Below are 15,960 nucleotides of genomic sequence, written 5' to 3'. Positions count from 1 at the left end.
CTGATGGAATATCCATTCTCTTTTCTAAATAAATTTAAGATGAAAAATATAAGAGGCGCAATGTTCAATTCACTAAGTCAATCTGCTCCCTTGCAGTTTTTTTTCACCAAGGCCTCCAATTTTTTAATCAAAGTGTGACAGTATTCATCATGTGAGTTGTCACAAAGAAGAAAGATGGGCTGGAAATTGGAATTTACTTCAGAAAGTCAGAAAATGATGCCTTTTTTACAAGGCATATCCCTAGTGCACTTATTCAGTGGGATTCGGTGATGCTCGGTAGAATAGATGACAATGCAAAACTTTACTTTGGTTTACTTTTCCCTGCATTATATATGGAAGCAAAGCAATTAGGACTGACAACATATAAGGCTATGTTCACACTATACTTGCAATGTATGTTTTCATACAGTATGTGCCAGGAAGTTTCCCAACTGTGTGCGCCAAACTTATGCCAAGACTACAATAGCTAGACATATTGGGGATTATTTATAAATCGCTTTAATGGTCCATTCACACAGAGGAAAACGGTGAGGAATTTTCCACGCTGAAAAAAAGCTTCCCATTGAATTTTTTTTCCACTAGCGGAATTTTTCCTCCATGTGAATGGACCCTAAGGTCTTGTGGATGTGGGCCTACATAATGTGGAAAGGTGGGGCAGGGAACAGGGTGGGGCGGGAATGCCTTAGGCTATGTTCACACTGAGCTATTTGGTCAGGATTTTGAGGCCATATCCGCCTCAAAATTCTGATCAAAAAGACGGCTCCCATTGAAATCAATGGGAGCCGCTCAGGAGTTTTTTCAGCGAGGTGCTCATTCTTCAGGCAGTTTCCCCTTGCGATTCGGCCTGAAGACACACCCTCTTCTGGACTAGGATACAGAGTGGAGTGCGCGGCTGGATGCCGATGCAGTGCATCGGCTTTCAGTTGTGGCTACCTGTCTTTTGGACCGGAACCTGAGGCGGATACGGCCAAAAAAACCCAGTGTGAACTTACCCTTAGCCCAACATAATCAGTATAAGGCTAAGGCCCCATGGGATGTCCCGCTGCAATAATGCACTGTGGGAAAAACTGCTGCGGAAAGTCCTGCAGACTTTCTGTTACAATTATACCTATGGGGAAACCGCCGGCATTTCCGTAGGTATAACTGACATGCTGCGATGGGCAAAACCACGTCGGCTTTGGAAATCGTGGCGCATACACACCACAGTTTTTACCGCAATGCAGGCATGGGATTCGCTAGAACCCCATCCACTTTGCCATTATTGTAAATTACTGTGATTTTTCACGTGGCATTTCCGCTGTGAGCAAATAACAGCGTTTCCGTCCTGCTGGGCCACGGACTTACTCACGGTGTACATTTCTATTCTGGTGCTAGGACACGTGGGTGGTTTATGAAAAGACCAGATCCATTTTATAAATCCCTGGTTCTCTGAGCAAATCGGTGCCTTTAGAAAGTCTGGCATACAATACTCCAGTCTTAATAACTTGCATATTAAAAGTCATATGTCTCTTCGCCATATACTTGGGGAGTAAGTGTACACATACCCTGTTTTTACCACATTGAAAAATGTACCTAACAAATGTATATCACATACACCTCTATGGGATACAGCTACATACATCACAAGTTATGATGTCAGCTAAGTGAAGTGTGAACAGGGCTTAATATTTGACATGCAAATTCTGATGAAAGCGCTGATTTAATACTATACCCCGCAATGACATTATGTAGAGCCAATGGCTTCTAAGTTTAGGAAAGGCAGCAGCGCCTTTTCAGCATCACAATGCCTCTGTGCACAAAGTCTATTTCCACCAGTACATAACCTGTGTTCACATTCTGTCATAATTGAAAGGAAGAATGTTGCAGCATGTAGCATTGCTCATTCTGTCAAAAAGATGGATACCCTGACAGAACTCAGAGAGACACCATTATAAGTCAGCGGGGTCAATCGTGTGCTATTAATGTCCATTGTATGATGGATCCATCGCTGAGTCATGGTTTCTGCTTTTAATGGAACCTAGGATGTAGATGTGAACAGAGCCTTACTTTGTATTATGCAGTTACCTTGAGTTAAGTATGCTCGTGCTACAAACATCTTCATGTATTTCCCAGATAAAGAACATCTAGCACCTTTAATAGGTCACCTGTGTGAATGGGTCCCTATGCACTACGTTTATATTGCTAATACAATACAGTAATAGATAGACACAATAGCAAACACTATGACAGCTGTTGTGTATTTTTCCAGCTTTGGTATATTGCGGCAACTTTTGAAATTATAGTCAGTGGCTGATGCCTGACACATGTAAAACAAATGCACCACCATATGCAATCTACCAAGATGACGGCTGTGTGAATACAGCCTTATAACAGCTATTCTAAATTTAACAAATGCTTCAACAAATTATTAGTAATTTACATAAGACATTCTCTTTTGCATGAAGTAAATGAATGAATCCCTACTTGTCTTGAGTTCTGAGTGAAGAATATAATTCAGAGCTGCAACAGCCAGCGATGCAATGCACTTTGATGTGCGGTAATGTCACTTGTGACTTATTGCCTCTTTATGCATGTAATGTTTATCATTTTTGTGCTGTGACAGTTTCATCCATAAAGCAATATACTAACAAGAAAATGAGCATTCACAAGTTTCATAGCTGCAGATTTTTCTCACCACTCAAAAAACACACAATGTCAAATGTTTTCAAATTTCTGAATTGCTCTTGGTATTGTAAATTAAGGCTGCATACACTATATATATATATATATATATATATATATATATATATATATACACACACACTGTATATATGTATATATACACTCACCGGCCACTTTATTAGGTACACCTGTCCAACTGCTCGTTAACACTTAATTTCTAATCAGCCAATCACATGGCAGCAACTCAGTGCATTTAGGCATGTAGACATGGTCAAGACAATCTCCTGCAGTTCAAACTGAGCATCAGTATGGGGAAGAAAGGTGATTTGAGTGCCTTTGAACGTGGCATGGTTGTTGGTGCCAGAAGGGCTGGTCTGAGTATTTCAGAAACTGCTGATCTACTGGGATTTTCACGCACAACCATCTCTAGGGTTTACAGAGAATGGTCCGAAAAAGAAAAAACATCCAGTGAGCGGCAGTTCTGTGGGCGGAAATGCGTTGTTGATGCCAGAGGTCAGAGGAGAATGGCCAGACTGGTTCGAGCTGATAGAAAGGCAACAGTGACTCAAATAGCCACCCGTTACAACCAAGGTAGCCAGAAGAGCATCTCTGAACGCACAGTACGTCGAACTTTGAGGCAGATGGGCTACAGCAGCAGAAGACCACACCGGGTGCCACTCCTTTCAGCTAAGAACAGGAAACTGAGGCTACAATTTGCACAAGCTCATCGAAATTGGACAATTGAAGATTGGAAAAACGTTGCCTGGTCTGATGAGTCTCGATTTCTGCTGCGACATTCAGATGGTAGGGTCAGAATTTGGCGTCAACAACATGAAAGCATGGATCCATCCTGCCTTGTATCAACGGTTCAGGCTGGTGGTGGTGGTGTCATGGTGTGGGGAATATTTTCTTGGCACTCTTTGGGCCCCTTGGTACCAATTGAGCATCGTTGCAACGCCAAAGCCTACCTGAGTATTGTTGCTGACCATGTCCATCCCTTTATGACCACAATGTACCCAACATCTGATGGCTACTTTCAGCAGGATAATGCGCCATGTCATAAAGCTGGAATCATCTCAGACTGGTTTCTTGAACATGACAATGAGTTCACTGTACTCCAATGGCCTCCACAGTCACCAGATCTCAATCCAATAGAGCATCTTTGGGATGTGGTGGAACGGGAGATTCGCATCATGGATGTGCAGCCGACAAATCTGCGGCAACTGTGTGATGCCATCATGTCAATATGGACCAAAATCTCTGAGGAATGCTTCCAGCACCTTGTTGAATCTATGCCACGAAGAATTGAGGCAGTTCTGAATGCAAAAGGGGGTCCAACCCGTTACCTAATAAAGTGGCCGGTGAGTGTATGTGTATATATATATATATATATATATATATATATATATATATATATATACATACACAGTCCTATGAAAAAGTTTGGGCACCCCTATTAGTCTTAATCATTTTTAGTTCTAAATATTTTGGTGTTTGCAACAGCCATTTCAGTTTGATATATCTAATAACTGATGGACACAGTAATATTTCAGGAGTGAAATGAGGTTTATTGTACTAACAGAAAATGTGCAATATGCATTAAATCAAAATTTGACTGGTGCAAAAGTATGGGCACCCTTATCATTTTATTGATTTGAATACTCCTAACTACTTTTTACTGACTTACTGAAGCACAAAATTGGTTTTGTAACCTCACTGAGCTTTGAATTTCATAGCCAGGTGTATCCAATCATGAGAAAAGGTATTTAAGGTGGCCAATCGCAAGTTGTTCTCCTATTTGAATCTCCTCTGAAGAGTGGCATCATGGGCTACTCAAAACAACTCTCAAATGATCTGAAAACAAAGATTGTCCAACATAGTTGTTCAGGGGAAGGATACAAAAAGTTGTCTCAGAGATTTAACCTGTCAGTTTCCACTGTGAGGATCATAGTAAGGAAATGGAAGACCACAGGGACAGTTCTTGTTAAACCCAGAAGTGGCAGGCCAAGAAAAATATCAGAAAGGCAGAGAAGAAGAATGGTGAGAACAGTCAAGGACAGTCCACAGACCACCTCCAAAGAGCTGCAGCATCATCTTGCTGCAGATGGTGTCACTGTGCATCGGTCAACAATACAGTGCACTTTGCACAAGGAGAAGCTGTATGGGAGAGTGATGAGAAAGAAGCCGTTTCTGCAAGCACACCACAAACAGAGTCGCCTGAGGTATGCAGAAGCACATTTGGACAAGCCAGCTTCATTTTGGAAGAAGTTCCTGTGGACTGATGAAACAAAGATTGAGTTGTTTGGTCATACAAAAAGGCGTTATGCATGGCGTCCAAAAAAAACAGCATTACAAGAAAAACACATGCTACCCACTGTAAAATTTGGTGGAGGTTCCATCATGCTTTGGGGCTGTGTGGCCAATGCCGGCACCGGGAATCTTGTTAAAGTTGAGGGCCGCATGGATTCCACTCAGTAACAGCAGATTCTTCAGAATAATGTTCAAGAATCAGTGACGAAGTTGAAGTTACCCCGAGGATGGATATTTCAGCAAGACAATGATCCAAAACACCGCTCCAAATCGACTCAGGAATTCATGCAGAGGAACAATTACAATGTTCTGGAATGGCCATCCCAGTCCCCAGACCTGAATATCATTGAACATCTGTGGGATGATCTGAAGCGGGCTGTCCATGCTCGGCGACCATCAAACTTAACTGAACTTGAATTGTTTTGTAAAGAGGAATGGTCCAAAATACCTTCATCCAGGATCCAGGAACTGATTAAAAGCTACAGGAAGCGACTAGAGTCTGTTATCTTTGCAAAAGGAGGATCTACTAAATATTAATGTCACTTTTCTGTTGAGGTGTCCATACTTTTGCACCAGTCAAATTTTGGTTTAATGCATATTGCACATTTTCTGTTAGTACAATAAACCTCATTTCAATCCTGAAATATTACTGTGTCCATCAGTTATTAGATATATCAAACTGAAATGGCTGTTGCAAACACCAAAATATTTAGAACTAAAAATGAATAAGATTAATAGGGGTGCCCAAACTTTTTCATAGGACTGTATATATATATATATATATATATATATATATATATATATATATATTGTGGTAAAGTGTACGGTAAGGTGGTGGATGGAGTGTATATCTCGCCTGGTTTCCTCAGCCAGGCGAGATAAAGGAAAGCCAGGGTAATCGTGTTCTAGCAGAGCATAGTCTGCTGGAACTCTTGTTCCATATTATGGGCTGGCTTTTCTGGACTGGAGGGCAGGTTGGTAGTGGGAGCCTTCCAGTCCACACCCTTACTCCACCACGGGTTTTGCCCTGAGTCCGGGGCAGTCACAGGTGAGGCTTCCCTAGGACTATTTACGGGGGAAGGAAGCTCAGTTATGGGCCTGATACACACATGGAGTGCGTGAGCAAAACACTCCTGAGGAAAACAGGTATTGTGTGGACTTTGCCCTGCTAATATGGTGACTCAACCTGCTCTAGTCAGAGAGGTAACCTACTGTATAGGTAGAGCCGGACAAGGCTTAGGTTTTGTTGTTTTTGTTTCTTTGCTGGCACAGTGTTTTATGCCGAAAGCCCAAATAAAACACTCTGGACTTGTTTATCATAATACCTGTCTGCATGGTGTCATTGCTGTTCCCAACCGTGTGAGCTGAACCCCTTACAATATATATACAGTGTGTACATGTATGTGTATGTATATATATATATATATATATATATATATATATATTATACAAATAGAGTACCTGCCCTGACATATCTGGATCATCTTTGTGAGCTAGAGCACATTTTGCCCGTAGGGGTATCATTATGGGTAAAAACAGTCGTCACATGGCTGTTTTACACTATCATGTGAATAAGGCTTTGAAGGAAGAAAATCTCATCTTTCACATGACACCAAAAGAACCTTTCTGGGTTTGAAGTGACACCCTGGCCTCAGTTTCGCTGCAATATACAAGAGTCTGTACAACCCTATACAAGTAAACCTGAAATGAAGCCTGAATGAAAGCAATGTACAACTCTCAATACAGAAACAAGGGAAAGAATAAAGAATTGCAGGATTTCACAGAAAGGAGTCACAAGTAGAGATGAGCGAGTACTGTTCGGATCAGCCGATCCGAACAGCACGCACGCATTGAAATGAATGGACGTAACCGGCACGCGGGGGTTAAGCGGCTGGCCGGCGTCAAAGCGGAAGTACCAGGTGCATCCATTCATTTCAATGCGTGCGTGCTGTTCGGATCGGCTGATCCGAACAGTACTCGCTCATCTCTAGCCACAAGTTGTTAATAAAGTATATTACAAAATTTTGTAATGACACAAACTCTGACAAATCAAAGGTTGTTCAAAAGTTTTAGTTTAGGCTAGGTTTACACTAGCGCTTGGTTTCCTTCCTTCAGGTACGCATGGGGACCAAAAGGACGGAAAGCCTGTCTGCCTAAAAAAGCCATTACCCACGTATATCCGCAAACCCCATAGACTATAATGGACTCCACTCATCTTGGTTTCTGACAATGTTACGTATGCTGAACCTAGTGTAAGCTGTAACCTTATTGTAACTTTTTGCAATGTGATAACTTTCTGCAACGGGATATCAAAACAACAGTGTTATTATTGTATTAAAAGGGTTATCTGGTTTCTGGTACTGATGACCTATCCTTAGGGCCTGTTCACATGGCACAGAGGGGGCGGATTATGTTGCGGAATCCATGTCATAATCCGCCCCCTCACAATGGTGGTCTATGGTGACCACTAGCGTTCTTTTTTCCGCTAGTGACATGTTGCCGCTAGCAGAAAAAAGAAGCGAGCTGCCCTTTCTTCAGGCGGATTCTGCAGCTCGTCGAGCCGTGGCATCCGCCTCGCGGCAGCAACCTCCGGAGTCAGCCCATTCATTTGAGCCTACTCCCGAGGGAGAAGCCGCAACTGTCGGAAGCCGTGACAGTTGTGGCAGGTGGATTTTGGCCTGAGAACTCTCAGTGACAAAATCCACCCTTCCGCTCCCCGTGTGAACTAACCCTTAGGCTAGACCATCAATATTAGATCTGCGTTGTTTTTCAGTCAATTCTCCTTGTGGCTACAGAAGAGATGGGAAATATCTTAAAAGCATTTACACTTCTCCCTTCTGCTCAATCCACTCCTGGTTTGGCTCAAAAAAACGCATCAAAATCTGCAACTAAAAAAAGATGTTTTTTCGCAACGTGGGGCCTTAGCCTTGGATATCTTTTTGACTTTGTTGGACAAGGCACTGCATGGCTAAGCAGGAAAGGGTATGGCTTCCTTTTATCCTTATCCTCAGCCAACAACTGAACTCCATGCTCTATATGATGTGGCAAATTTAATTTATTGAGGGTGCTGATTGCTCCAAATAACATTATAAAAATATTGCATATTGATCATTATAAGGAAGTGCATGCTCCGCCACATCAAGACCTAGAGCCTAAATAGTTAAAAGGTTAATTCCTAAAATGCTAGAATGGAAATAAATCAGTTAATATACTGTATCCCTATCTTATAGCTCTGCATGTGTAAGTGTAATGAATAAAATAATATTAGTTTGCAGCTATTTTCATTTTGGCGGATTTTAAAACGAATGCATTTAGTTGTTCTAAGGAAATATCGCGCATAAATGCGAGCAAGTCTGGATGTTTTTCCATATCATGGTTATAAAATGCACGGTGACCCATTCATGAATGATTTGTCACTGTCCAAAAATGTTGTCTGCAGAAGGCAGATAATACATGAGTTTCACTGAGACAATTTATTTCCTCTGTGCTCGGGCAACAGAAATGTGCTTCAGAAGCAAACTGGCTTTCAGGAAACTTTTGCCCTAATTTTTTCCTGCACAATATTAGATTCTTTAACTATAAATGCAGTGAAAACACTAAGAAAATGGAGCAATTTGTGTATAAAGAGAAGTTTAATTCTCTTCATTGGCACTCGGATGTGGATCCACTAACAATGGCCATCAGCTTGATGAATTGGGACAATTATAGGGAATGGTAATGTTTGCTTTAAAAGGTTAATGCAATTTGCATCCATAATTTTTCTCTGGTTCACATTCCTTAATTGTCTGCAGTGTTCTCAAATAATCTAGAACTTCATTTATAGGGTGTGCACATTTATATGCCTGTATATCGTCTATTCTCTCCCATTATGTTAGTTATGATCACCTATATTCTCTAAATGATACTTGGCAATAAATAGCAATTTAGACTTAGTAATCGTTAAAGACTAAAGAAAAAAGGAAATGTGGGAAAGGTGCTCAAATACAACAAAATCAATATTATTCCTATTCCAAAAAAAGTTAGGATACTGTGTAAAAACCAAAATGCAATTACTTTGAAGGTTTTCACAGACTCAGCCTCTCTAACATGTTACAAAAAGTCATGTGACTTAGTTAAAAAAGGACCCTCCAGCTGTTTTTCACTTGTACCACTTACTTTTTACTACCGCTTACTTGGGAGCATTCAGACGGAGTTTCCATGTGCTGTTTCTGACGCGGAATTCGCAACCCATTGAAGTCAATGGGAGGCTTTTTTCCCGTGCGGATTCCGTGTCAGAATCTGTGGCAAAATACTCCGTGTGAATGCCTCCTTACACAGCCTTTTGTTAACCCTGTCCCAACTTTTTTGGGATATGTTGCTGTTGTCAATTTCTAAATGAGTTCATTTTTTGAGTGTTTTCTTCAAGTGTGTTCTATGTTCTAATAAAATAGGATTATATCATATTTTCAAATCACTGTATTCTTGTTTTCCTTACATTTTACACAGTGCCTCTTTTTTTTGTAACTGGAGTTGTACCTGGTAGATCCAGAATCACTCCAGAGCCTTTGCTCTTATGGTCTTCTTTAGTCTTTACCTACTTGTCTTGCAGTGATGATGATGGACAACACCACTTCAGCCAACATAGGTGAGATCTGCATGTACAGTGCAAGACCTCTGGGGCTGGTGATTGGGAGAACTGTGGGACAAGCAGGTAAAGACCATTGGTACCAGCAAAGTGGTGGCACTGGAGCAGAAGGGGATTTACCAAGTAACATTCATTTTTATATCAGTATCAGTACGTATTGTACTTAATTTTGGAAATGCTGGACAATCTCTTTTAAGTTACATCAGTTACATCATGTTTTTTTTCCAATGGTTTCTATTCTTGTACCATATTAATAGAGGTGTTAGTGATGGGGCCCCTTCTTGCGCGCGTCTTTTTGCGTTCGCAGATAAGCGCGCAAGATGAAGTGCGTTATATGAACATGCCATTGAACTCAATGGCTAACTACATTTCACACAAGTATTTTTACACGTGTGAAATATACAGAATACACCGATCGTATACAGAATACATTGAGCGTAAACTCCATGTGAAGGGTCCCTTAGCCTCATGGACAAATAATGCATATAGAGGGTATCTATGCTGGTTTACATGGTAACATTAGACATAGTATGCATGTATCCATAGAATTACAATCTACTGTCTGCTGTTTTCTACATACAGATACAAGGCTATGAAAAAGTATTTGCCCCTTACAGATTTGTTTTAATTTTGCTTTTTTGTCATAATTAAATTTTTTCAGATTATCAAATTTCAATATCGGACAAAGATAACCTGAGTGAATACAAAATGCAGTTTATCAATAATGATTTATTAGGCTATCCAAACCAACCAGACCCTACATGAAAATGTAATTGCCCCCTGAACCTAATAACTGGTTGGACCACCCCTCGCAGCAACAACTTAAATTGTTTGTGATAACTGGCAATGGGCCTATCACATCTCTGTAGAGGAATGTTGGTCCACTCTACTTTGCAGAATTGATTTAATTCAACCACATTGGAGTTTTAGATGATGAACGGTTCATAATGTCATGGCACAACATCTCCATCAGAATTATGTCTGGACTTTGACTTTGTTTGTGGATAATAGCTCTTACTCTAGTTCGCTGTAGTCCCAAAGCATTGAAATGGATTTGTAACTTTCTCTAGACTGATAAATGTCATTGACTTTATTTCTCATCTTTTCTTGAATTTTTTACATCGGGACATAGTGTGTTGCTTTTTGAGATCTCTTAGGGTGCGTTCACACAATGTAAAATGGAGCGCAAGCTGGCACGTATACGCGTGTCAGCATTTTGCGCGCTCAAAAAGATCCCATTGATTTCAATGGGAGTTACAAGCGTATACGCCGCGTTATTTTGCACCCATAATTTTGCGGGCGCAAAATTACGGGCGCAAAATAACATGGCGTATACGCTCGTAACTCCCATTGAAATCAATGGGATCTTTTGAGAGCTCAAACTCTGACACGCTGTATACGTGCCAGATCACGCTCCATTTTACATTGTGTGAACGCACCCTTAGTCTACCTCTTGGTGCCAGACAGGTTCTATTTAAGGGATTGCCTCTTTCTACAGGTCTGGCAGTAATTAGGCCTGGGCGTGGCTAGTGAAAAAAATGTGGTTAAGTTAATTTATTGGGGGATGGATTATCTTTGCACTTAGGGCCAGGTTTTTTTAGATAGCTTTTTTCCCCCTTAATAAATGAAATCATCATTTAACCATTTCACAACATCTGCTGTACTATTATGGTAGATATAAAAAACAAGTGGGAGGAAAAAAACACAGATACCAGTGCTCTCTTCCATGAACAATACGGTAAACCAACCTGAGCTAGAAAAAACAGACCGCTCCCAAGTACCTGGGATGAGTTGGAGGATATATCAACACAATGGTCAGGTGAGGGTCGCAATCACTCTGGCTACCCGACTGGAGTCAGTATCAAAACTGGTATGTATACACTGATAACAGTGTGCAAGAAGCCTGGTGGCACACAACTCAAGGAATTTCCTTTTGGTAACAGCTACATGTTATCCTAGAGATCCGATGAAGGGGTGTGCTCTCGGTCGCGCGAAGCCCCGAAATGCGTTATCTCATCGAATAAAGCTTCTTCCTGTTTCACATCCAAGTTTGTTACTTGAGGTGTGCGCCTCCAGGCCTCTTTCTCACGGTCATCAGTGTATACATACTATTATGGTAGATATAGGCATTTAAATATGGTGGTTCCCCCCCGGTGCCTTGGTCAAAGTTGGTCGAGCCGTCATTTCCCACCAGCACCACCATTTGAAAGGATCACTAGTCCCGGGAACGAGATCCAGGGCAGATGATATGTTGCCTTGACAGCTGGGAGCCTATTGAAGACTCCAAGTATTGTCTGCCATTACCTTCTATTACAGGCTGCTCTGTGTGTTAGCATTGTATTGCATTGCATAAGTGATCAGACCCCTGGGGGTTTAATAATGTCAGTTTAAAAAAAAAAAGAAAAAGAAAAAGTTTTAAAAAAAGAAAAATATAAAGAATTCAAATTTGTAATCCTCCCCCTTTCCATAGAACACATCTAAAAATAAAACTAATACTGTGAAGCATATACACATTAGATATCCTTATATTTTTTGAGGGGTTAAAATGTACCTAAAACTATATAAGAATAAAGCTCCACAGGAAAAAAGTGCTGTGGGAAAAACAGCCGTGGGGGCAAATACATTTTTACAGCAGTGTATATAAAGTATATAAAAGCATTATTAGCACCGCATTACATGTCTATGTGCCTATAGTTAAGCACTGTCAGATGCTATCACAATAGTAAATACTAGTTACGATGTTACTATTATTAATACTAAGCAAACTCAATCCTTTTTGCTAGATACCACAACATTGGTAGTGTGTGAAAATATACATGCTTTACTTTTATTATTTAGGATTAGGAAGCCAAATAATTGACATGTCCACAAGTTTGCAGTACTGTAGACCAGCAGTCTCCTGTTATACAGCTACACCCTAGCTTATCTGGTGAATAAGGTGTAAGAATAGACAGACATCAGTGATTTCTGCCAGAACATGTACGCTAACTGTAGTGCACACCAACGGCTCGCTCAGATGATGAATCAGAGATAGGTGAAGCATAGAAAGTTCTTTTTCTCCAACTGGGATATCTGTTTTCGTAATAGCCCATGTGCCATGAGTAATGGCAGTGAAATCAATGAAATATGACTCATTGTCCTTCACTTTTTAATCCTCCTGTCCAGGAAGGAAATTAATTTAAAATGGACACAAAAATGATGTACAGATAGTAGAGCCTAGGGCTTAAATAACAGGGCAAAGTACAGCTGGCAGCTTATATAACAGGGCAAAGGACTGATGGGTCAATAACTCTTGACCTTTTAATTTAACATAATTCTTAGCCCCATCACACACAAACATGTATTTTTCGTCAGTGTGCTAGCCATCGTTTTAAGGGCTGGCACACTGTCCCATTATTTTCTATGGCTCCATACACTTCTATGTACTATCATGAGTCTGTGTCCATAGATGCACACAAAGCTGGCCAGGCACTTTATAAATAGTTGTTAGCCACACTACTGATATTTCTTCAGACCCCCTCTTGCACATGTATGTTTGGCTCAGTAAAATGTGCATGTGTTCTCAATAGGGAGAACTGGTGCCAAACATCTCTGGCAGGACCCTATCTCCCTTCAGAATAGAAGATTGGGCATGTTGCAATTCAACATGTCTGACCCTTCTGTCCCCTGACATCTGCCATGTGTATGGCCGTATTCAGTGCATGATCTATACTTCTATGTAAGCAATTAATATAATACAATGTATTGCAGTTACTGCAAACCCCATAATAGTGTGGGATCCTCTGATAATGTCTGGGGTCTCTAAGAATCCCTACTTCTATGTCTATGTTAAACTCATTTGATGAAGCTAAAGCACATTTTACTTTTTCTCCAGTGCCATATTGTGGTCTACATGTGTTAACCACTTCTATTACTATATTCATATTGACCAGAGTCCGAGGAACGCTGAGGATCTAGGGATCTCTGGTTGGGAAATACTAATGTAAGATATCACAATTGTGATAATATTCTAACAATTATGTTTTTTCTCCATATGTGTGAACAACTATAAAATAACAGATCACAAGCTTAAAAAAAGAACATCTTCCACAATACACACATAATAATTGCATGCAGTGAGTAACATTGATTTTATGACACATAAATGGAATGAATTGGTAATACTACATTTCTTATTTGCAAGAGCAAGTGCAAAAGCTAAAAACAGAACAGAAAAAGCAAATGAACAATGACATGTGAAGAAATGGGCAGAAGATTGCAGAATGGTCATGATGATGATAATGATGATGATAAGAGGCAGAAGAAATGAGAAATGAGTCGTGTGTACTTGAATGTCTGACCTGTTAGTTGGTCGTCGCCTGCAGCAGGGGCGATGCGAATGTATGGTGTTGTAAGCTGAGTCACGATTATCGCAGCTAAGGCAAAGGAAGAATTCCGGGTCAGCATGCATGAGGAGGAGAAGAAAAGCCAGACTGAAGCAAGGCCGACAAGAAAACTGTCAATGTTTCACCAACTCTGCAACATCATACTACCAAAACACTACATTTTCTAACTGAAAACAGTATGGAGGGGAGGAAAAGAAAAAGAGTTCACTGTGGAAATGATTCAGAAATTCTCTGGTTAGAAATAGTGAATAATGAAGACATGCAATTTCCCATAGATTCCTATTATGGGCTATGCCTATCCTTACAATGGCTATTGGACCAGTTTTAATATTTGTGGCTCCATTCATAAATTCACAAAGCCAATGAAGTACAAACACACGGCACCCAATGGACAGGGGGCTGCTAACTATTGCTAAAGTCATTGCAAGCAAAGGTAAATCAAACAACTACGGCTTTGTATTGTATATTGTTGTTGTGATCTACTATGGTCTTTTGTCCTTGTTCTTTGGATTTATATTACTTTGAAGTCTTTGCTGTTTTATGGCCTTGTAATATATAGCATAACGTATACTGTATAGTATAGTGGCCTTGCAATATATAGTAAAGTCTTATTCATTGTGCATTGCTTTGTATGAAAATATGGCATGGCAATAAGAAAGTATTAGTATATTCCACAAAATATCTGCCTCCACTAGGAGTAGGCGCTTCTGGTTACTGAAGGAGAAGGGCTGCAGCTCTCTACTTCTAGAACCAGTAAAGACAGGCTGGCATCTTCAATTTGCATTTGACTGCAACAAATAGCCATGACAATGCAGTACGATCTACTAGGTTCATACTACAGGGTAGGAGGAGTTGAATAGTTTGAAATATAGGGGTTTTTTTTGTTTTTTTTTTAGAAATCTATCATTTCCATACTTAGGAGTCGAGTGGGTCGTCTCATTCAATGACTGGCAGTCTTTTATGTGACTGATCATCACTTACCGTGTTTCCCCGAAAGTAGGACACCCCCGAAAGTAAGGCATGCCGGCGGTTTCTGTTGAATTGCCTAATATAAGGCACCCCCCTGAAAATAAGGCATGCCCGACAGTGGTGGGCGGGGCTTAGCTGAGCTTCGTGGGCGGGACTTAGTGGAGCTTTTGTGGGTGGGGCTTAGAGATTCCCACTTCACTGACACAGCAGCCGTGCTCTGTGCTCCGTGTGCAGAAGAGACAGCAGCCGGCTTTCTTGTGCACACGGAGCACAGAGCACGGCTGCTGTGTCAGTGAAGTGGGGATTGCTAAACCCCGCCCACGAAAGCTCCGCTAAGCCCCGCCCCGAAGCCTCGCTAATCCCCGCCCACCACTGCCGGGACAAACAGCAGCACCAGCGCTGCTAGGAAGATGGGAAAGGTAAGTAGGATACCTTGCCCCCCACCCCTCCTCTACACTACCTACAACTGGCAGTCATGCTGACGCTCCACTAAGGAAGTGCCGGCATGACTGCCGGTTGTAATAAGGCGTCCCCCAAAAATAAGACAGGTTCTATATTTAGGGTAACAATTTAATATAAGACACTGTCTTATTTTCGGGGAAACACTGTATTAGATCCACCAACTGGCCCCCTAGTAAAAGTAACGCTCTATCAATAAGTTAGGGGTCATTCACACTGATGGCAGAATCAGCGCTGATAAAAAAAGACTCCCATTGAGTTTAATGGGTTCGTTCTTCCGCGCAGAATACATTGAAATCAATGGGAGGCTTCTTAACCCATTGAATTCAATGTGTTCCGCGCAGAAGACAGAACCCATTGAACGCAACGGGAGTCTTTTTATCAGCACTGATTCTGCCGTGAGTTATCATGCCAGAATCAGCGCCACTTTACTCCGTGTGAATGCCCCCTTATACTGATTTCCCCCCCCCCCCCCAAACGCTGAGCTCCTTCTGTTGTATACTGTGCTGCCTACAGACCAGATCATGTTCAACATGAAAAATTCCCTTTCAG

At 41.1% G+C, this 15,960-nt stretch overlaps 1 protein-coding gene across 8 annotated transcripts in view; it reads right to left on the bottom strand.

Moving 5' to 3' along the window:
• PTPRM (protein tyrosine phosphatase receptor type M) overlaps positions 1 to 15,960 on the bottom strand; it is a 568,788-nt gene that overhangs the window by 179,790 nt on the left and 373,038 nt on the right. For 5 of the 8 annotated variants that reach the window (XM_075270676.1, XM_075270675.1, XM_075270678.1 and 2 more), the window contains exon 14: positions 13,936 to 14,010. The exons of the other annotated variants lie outside the window; for them this stretch is intronic. In XM_075270676.1, the coding sequence (XP_075126777.1) occupies positions 13,936 to 14,010 (75 nt within the window). The remainder of the gene's footprint in view (positions 1 to 13,935; positions 14,011 to 15,960) is intronic. 8 annotated transcript variants of the gene reach the window in all.

This window comes from Leptodactylus fuscus, chromosome 4 (assembly GCF_031893055.1).
Source record: "Leptodactylus fuscus isolate aLepFus1 chromosome 4, aLepFus1.hap2, whole genome shotgun sequence".
Taxonomy (NCBI): domain Eukaryota; kingdom Metazoa; phylum Chordata; class Amphibia; order Anura; family Leptodactylidae; genus Leptodactylus; species Leptodactylus fuscus.
The sequence above is the reverse complement of the archived record's forward strand: the minus strand, read 5'-3'. Positions and strand labels throughout refer to the sequence as shown.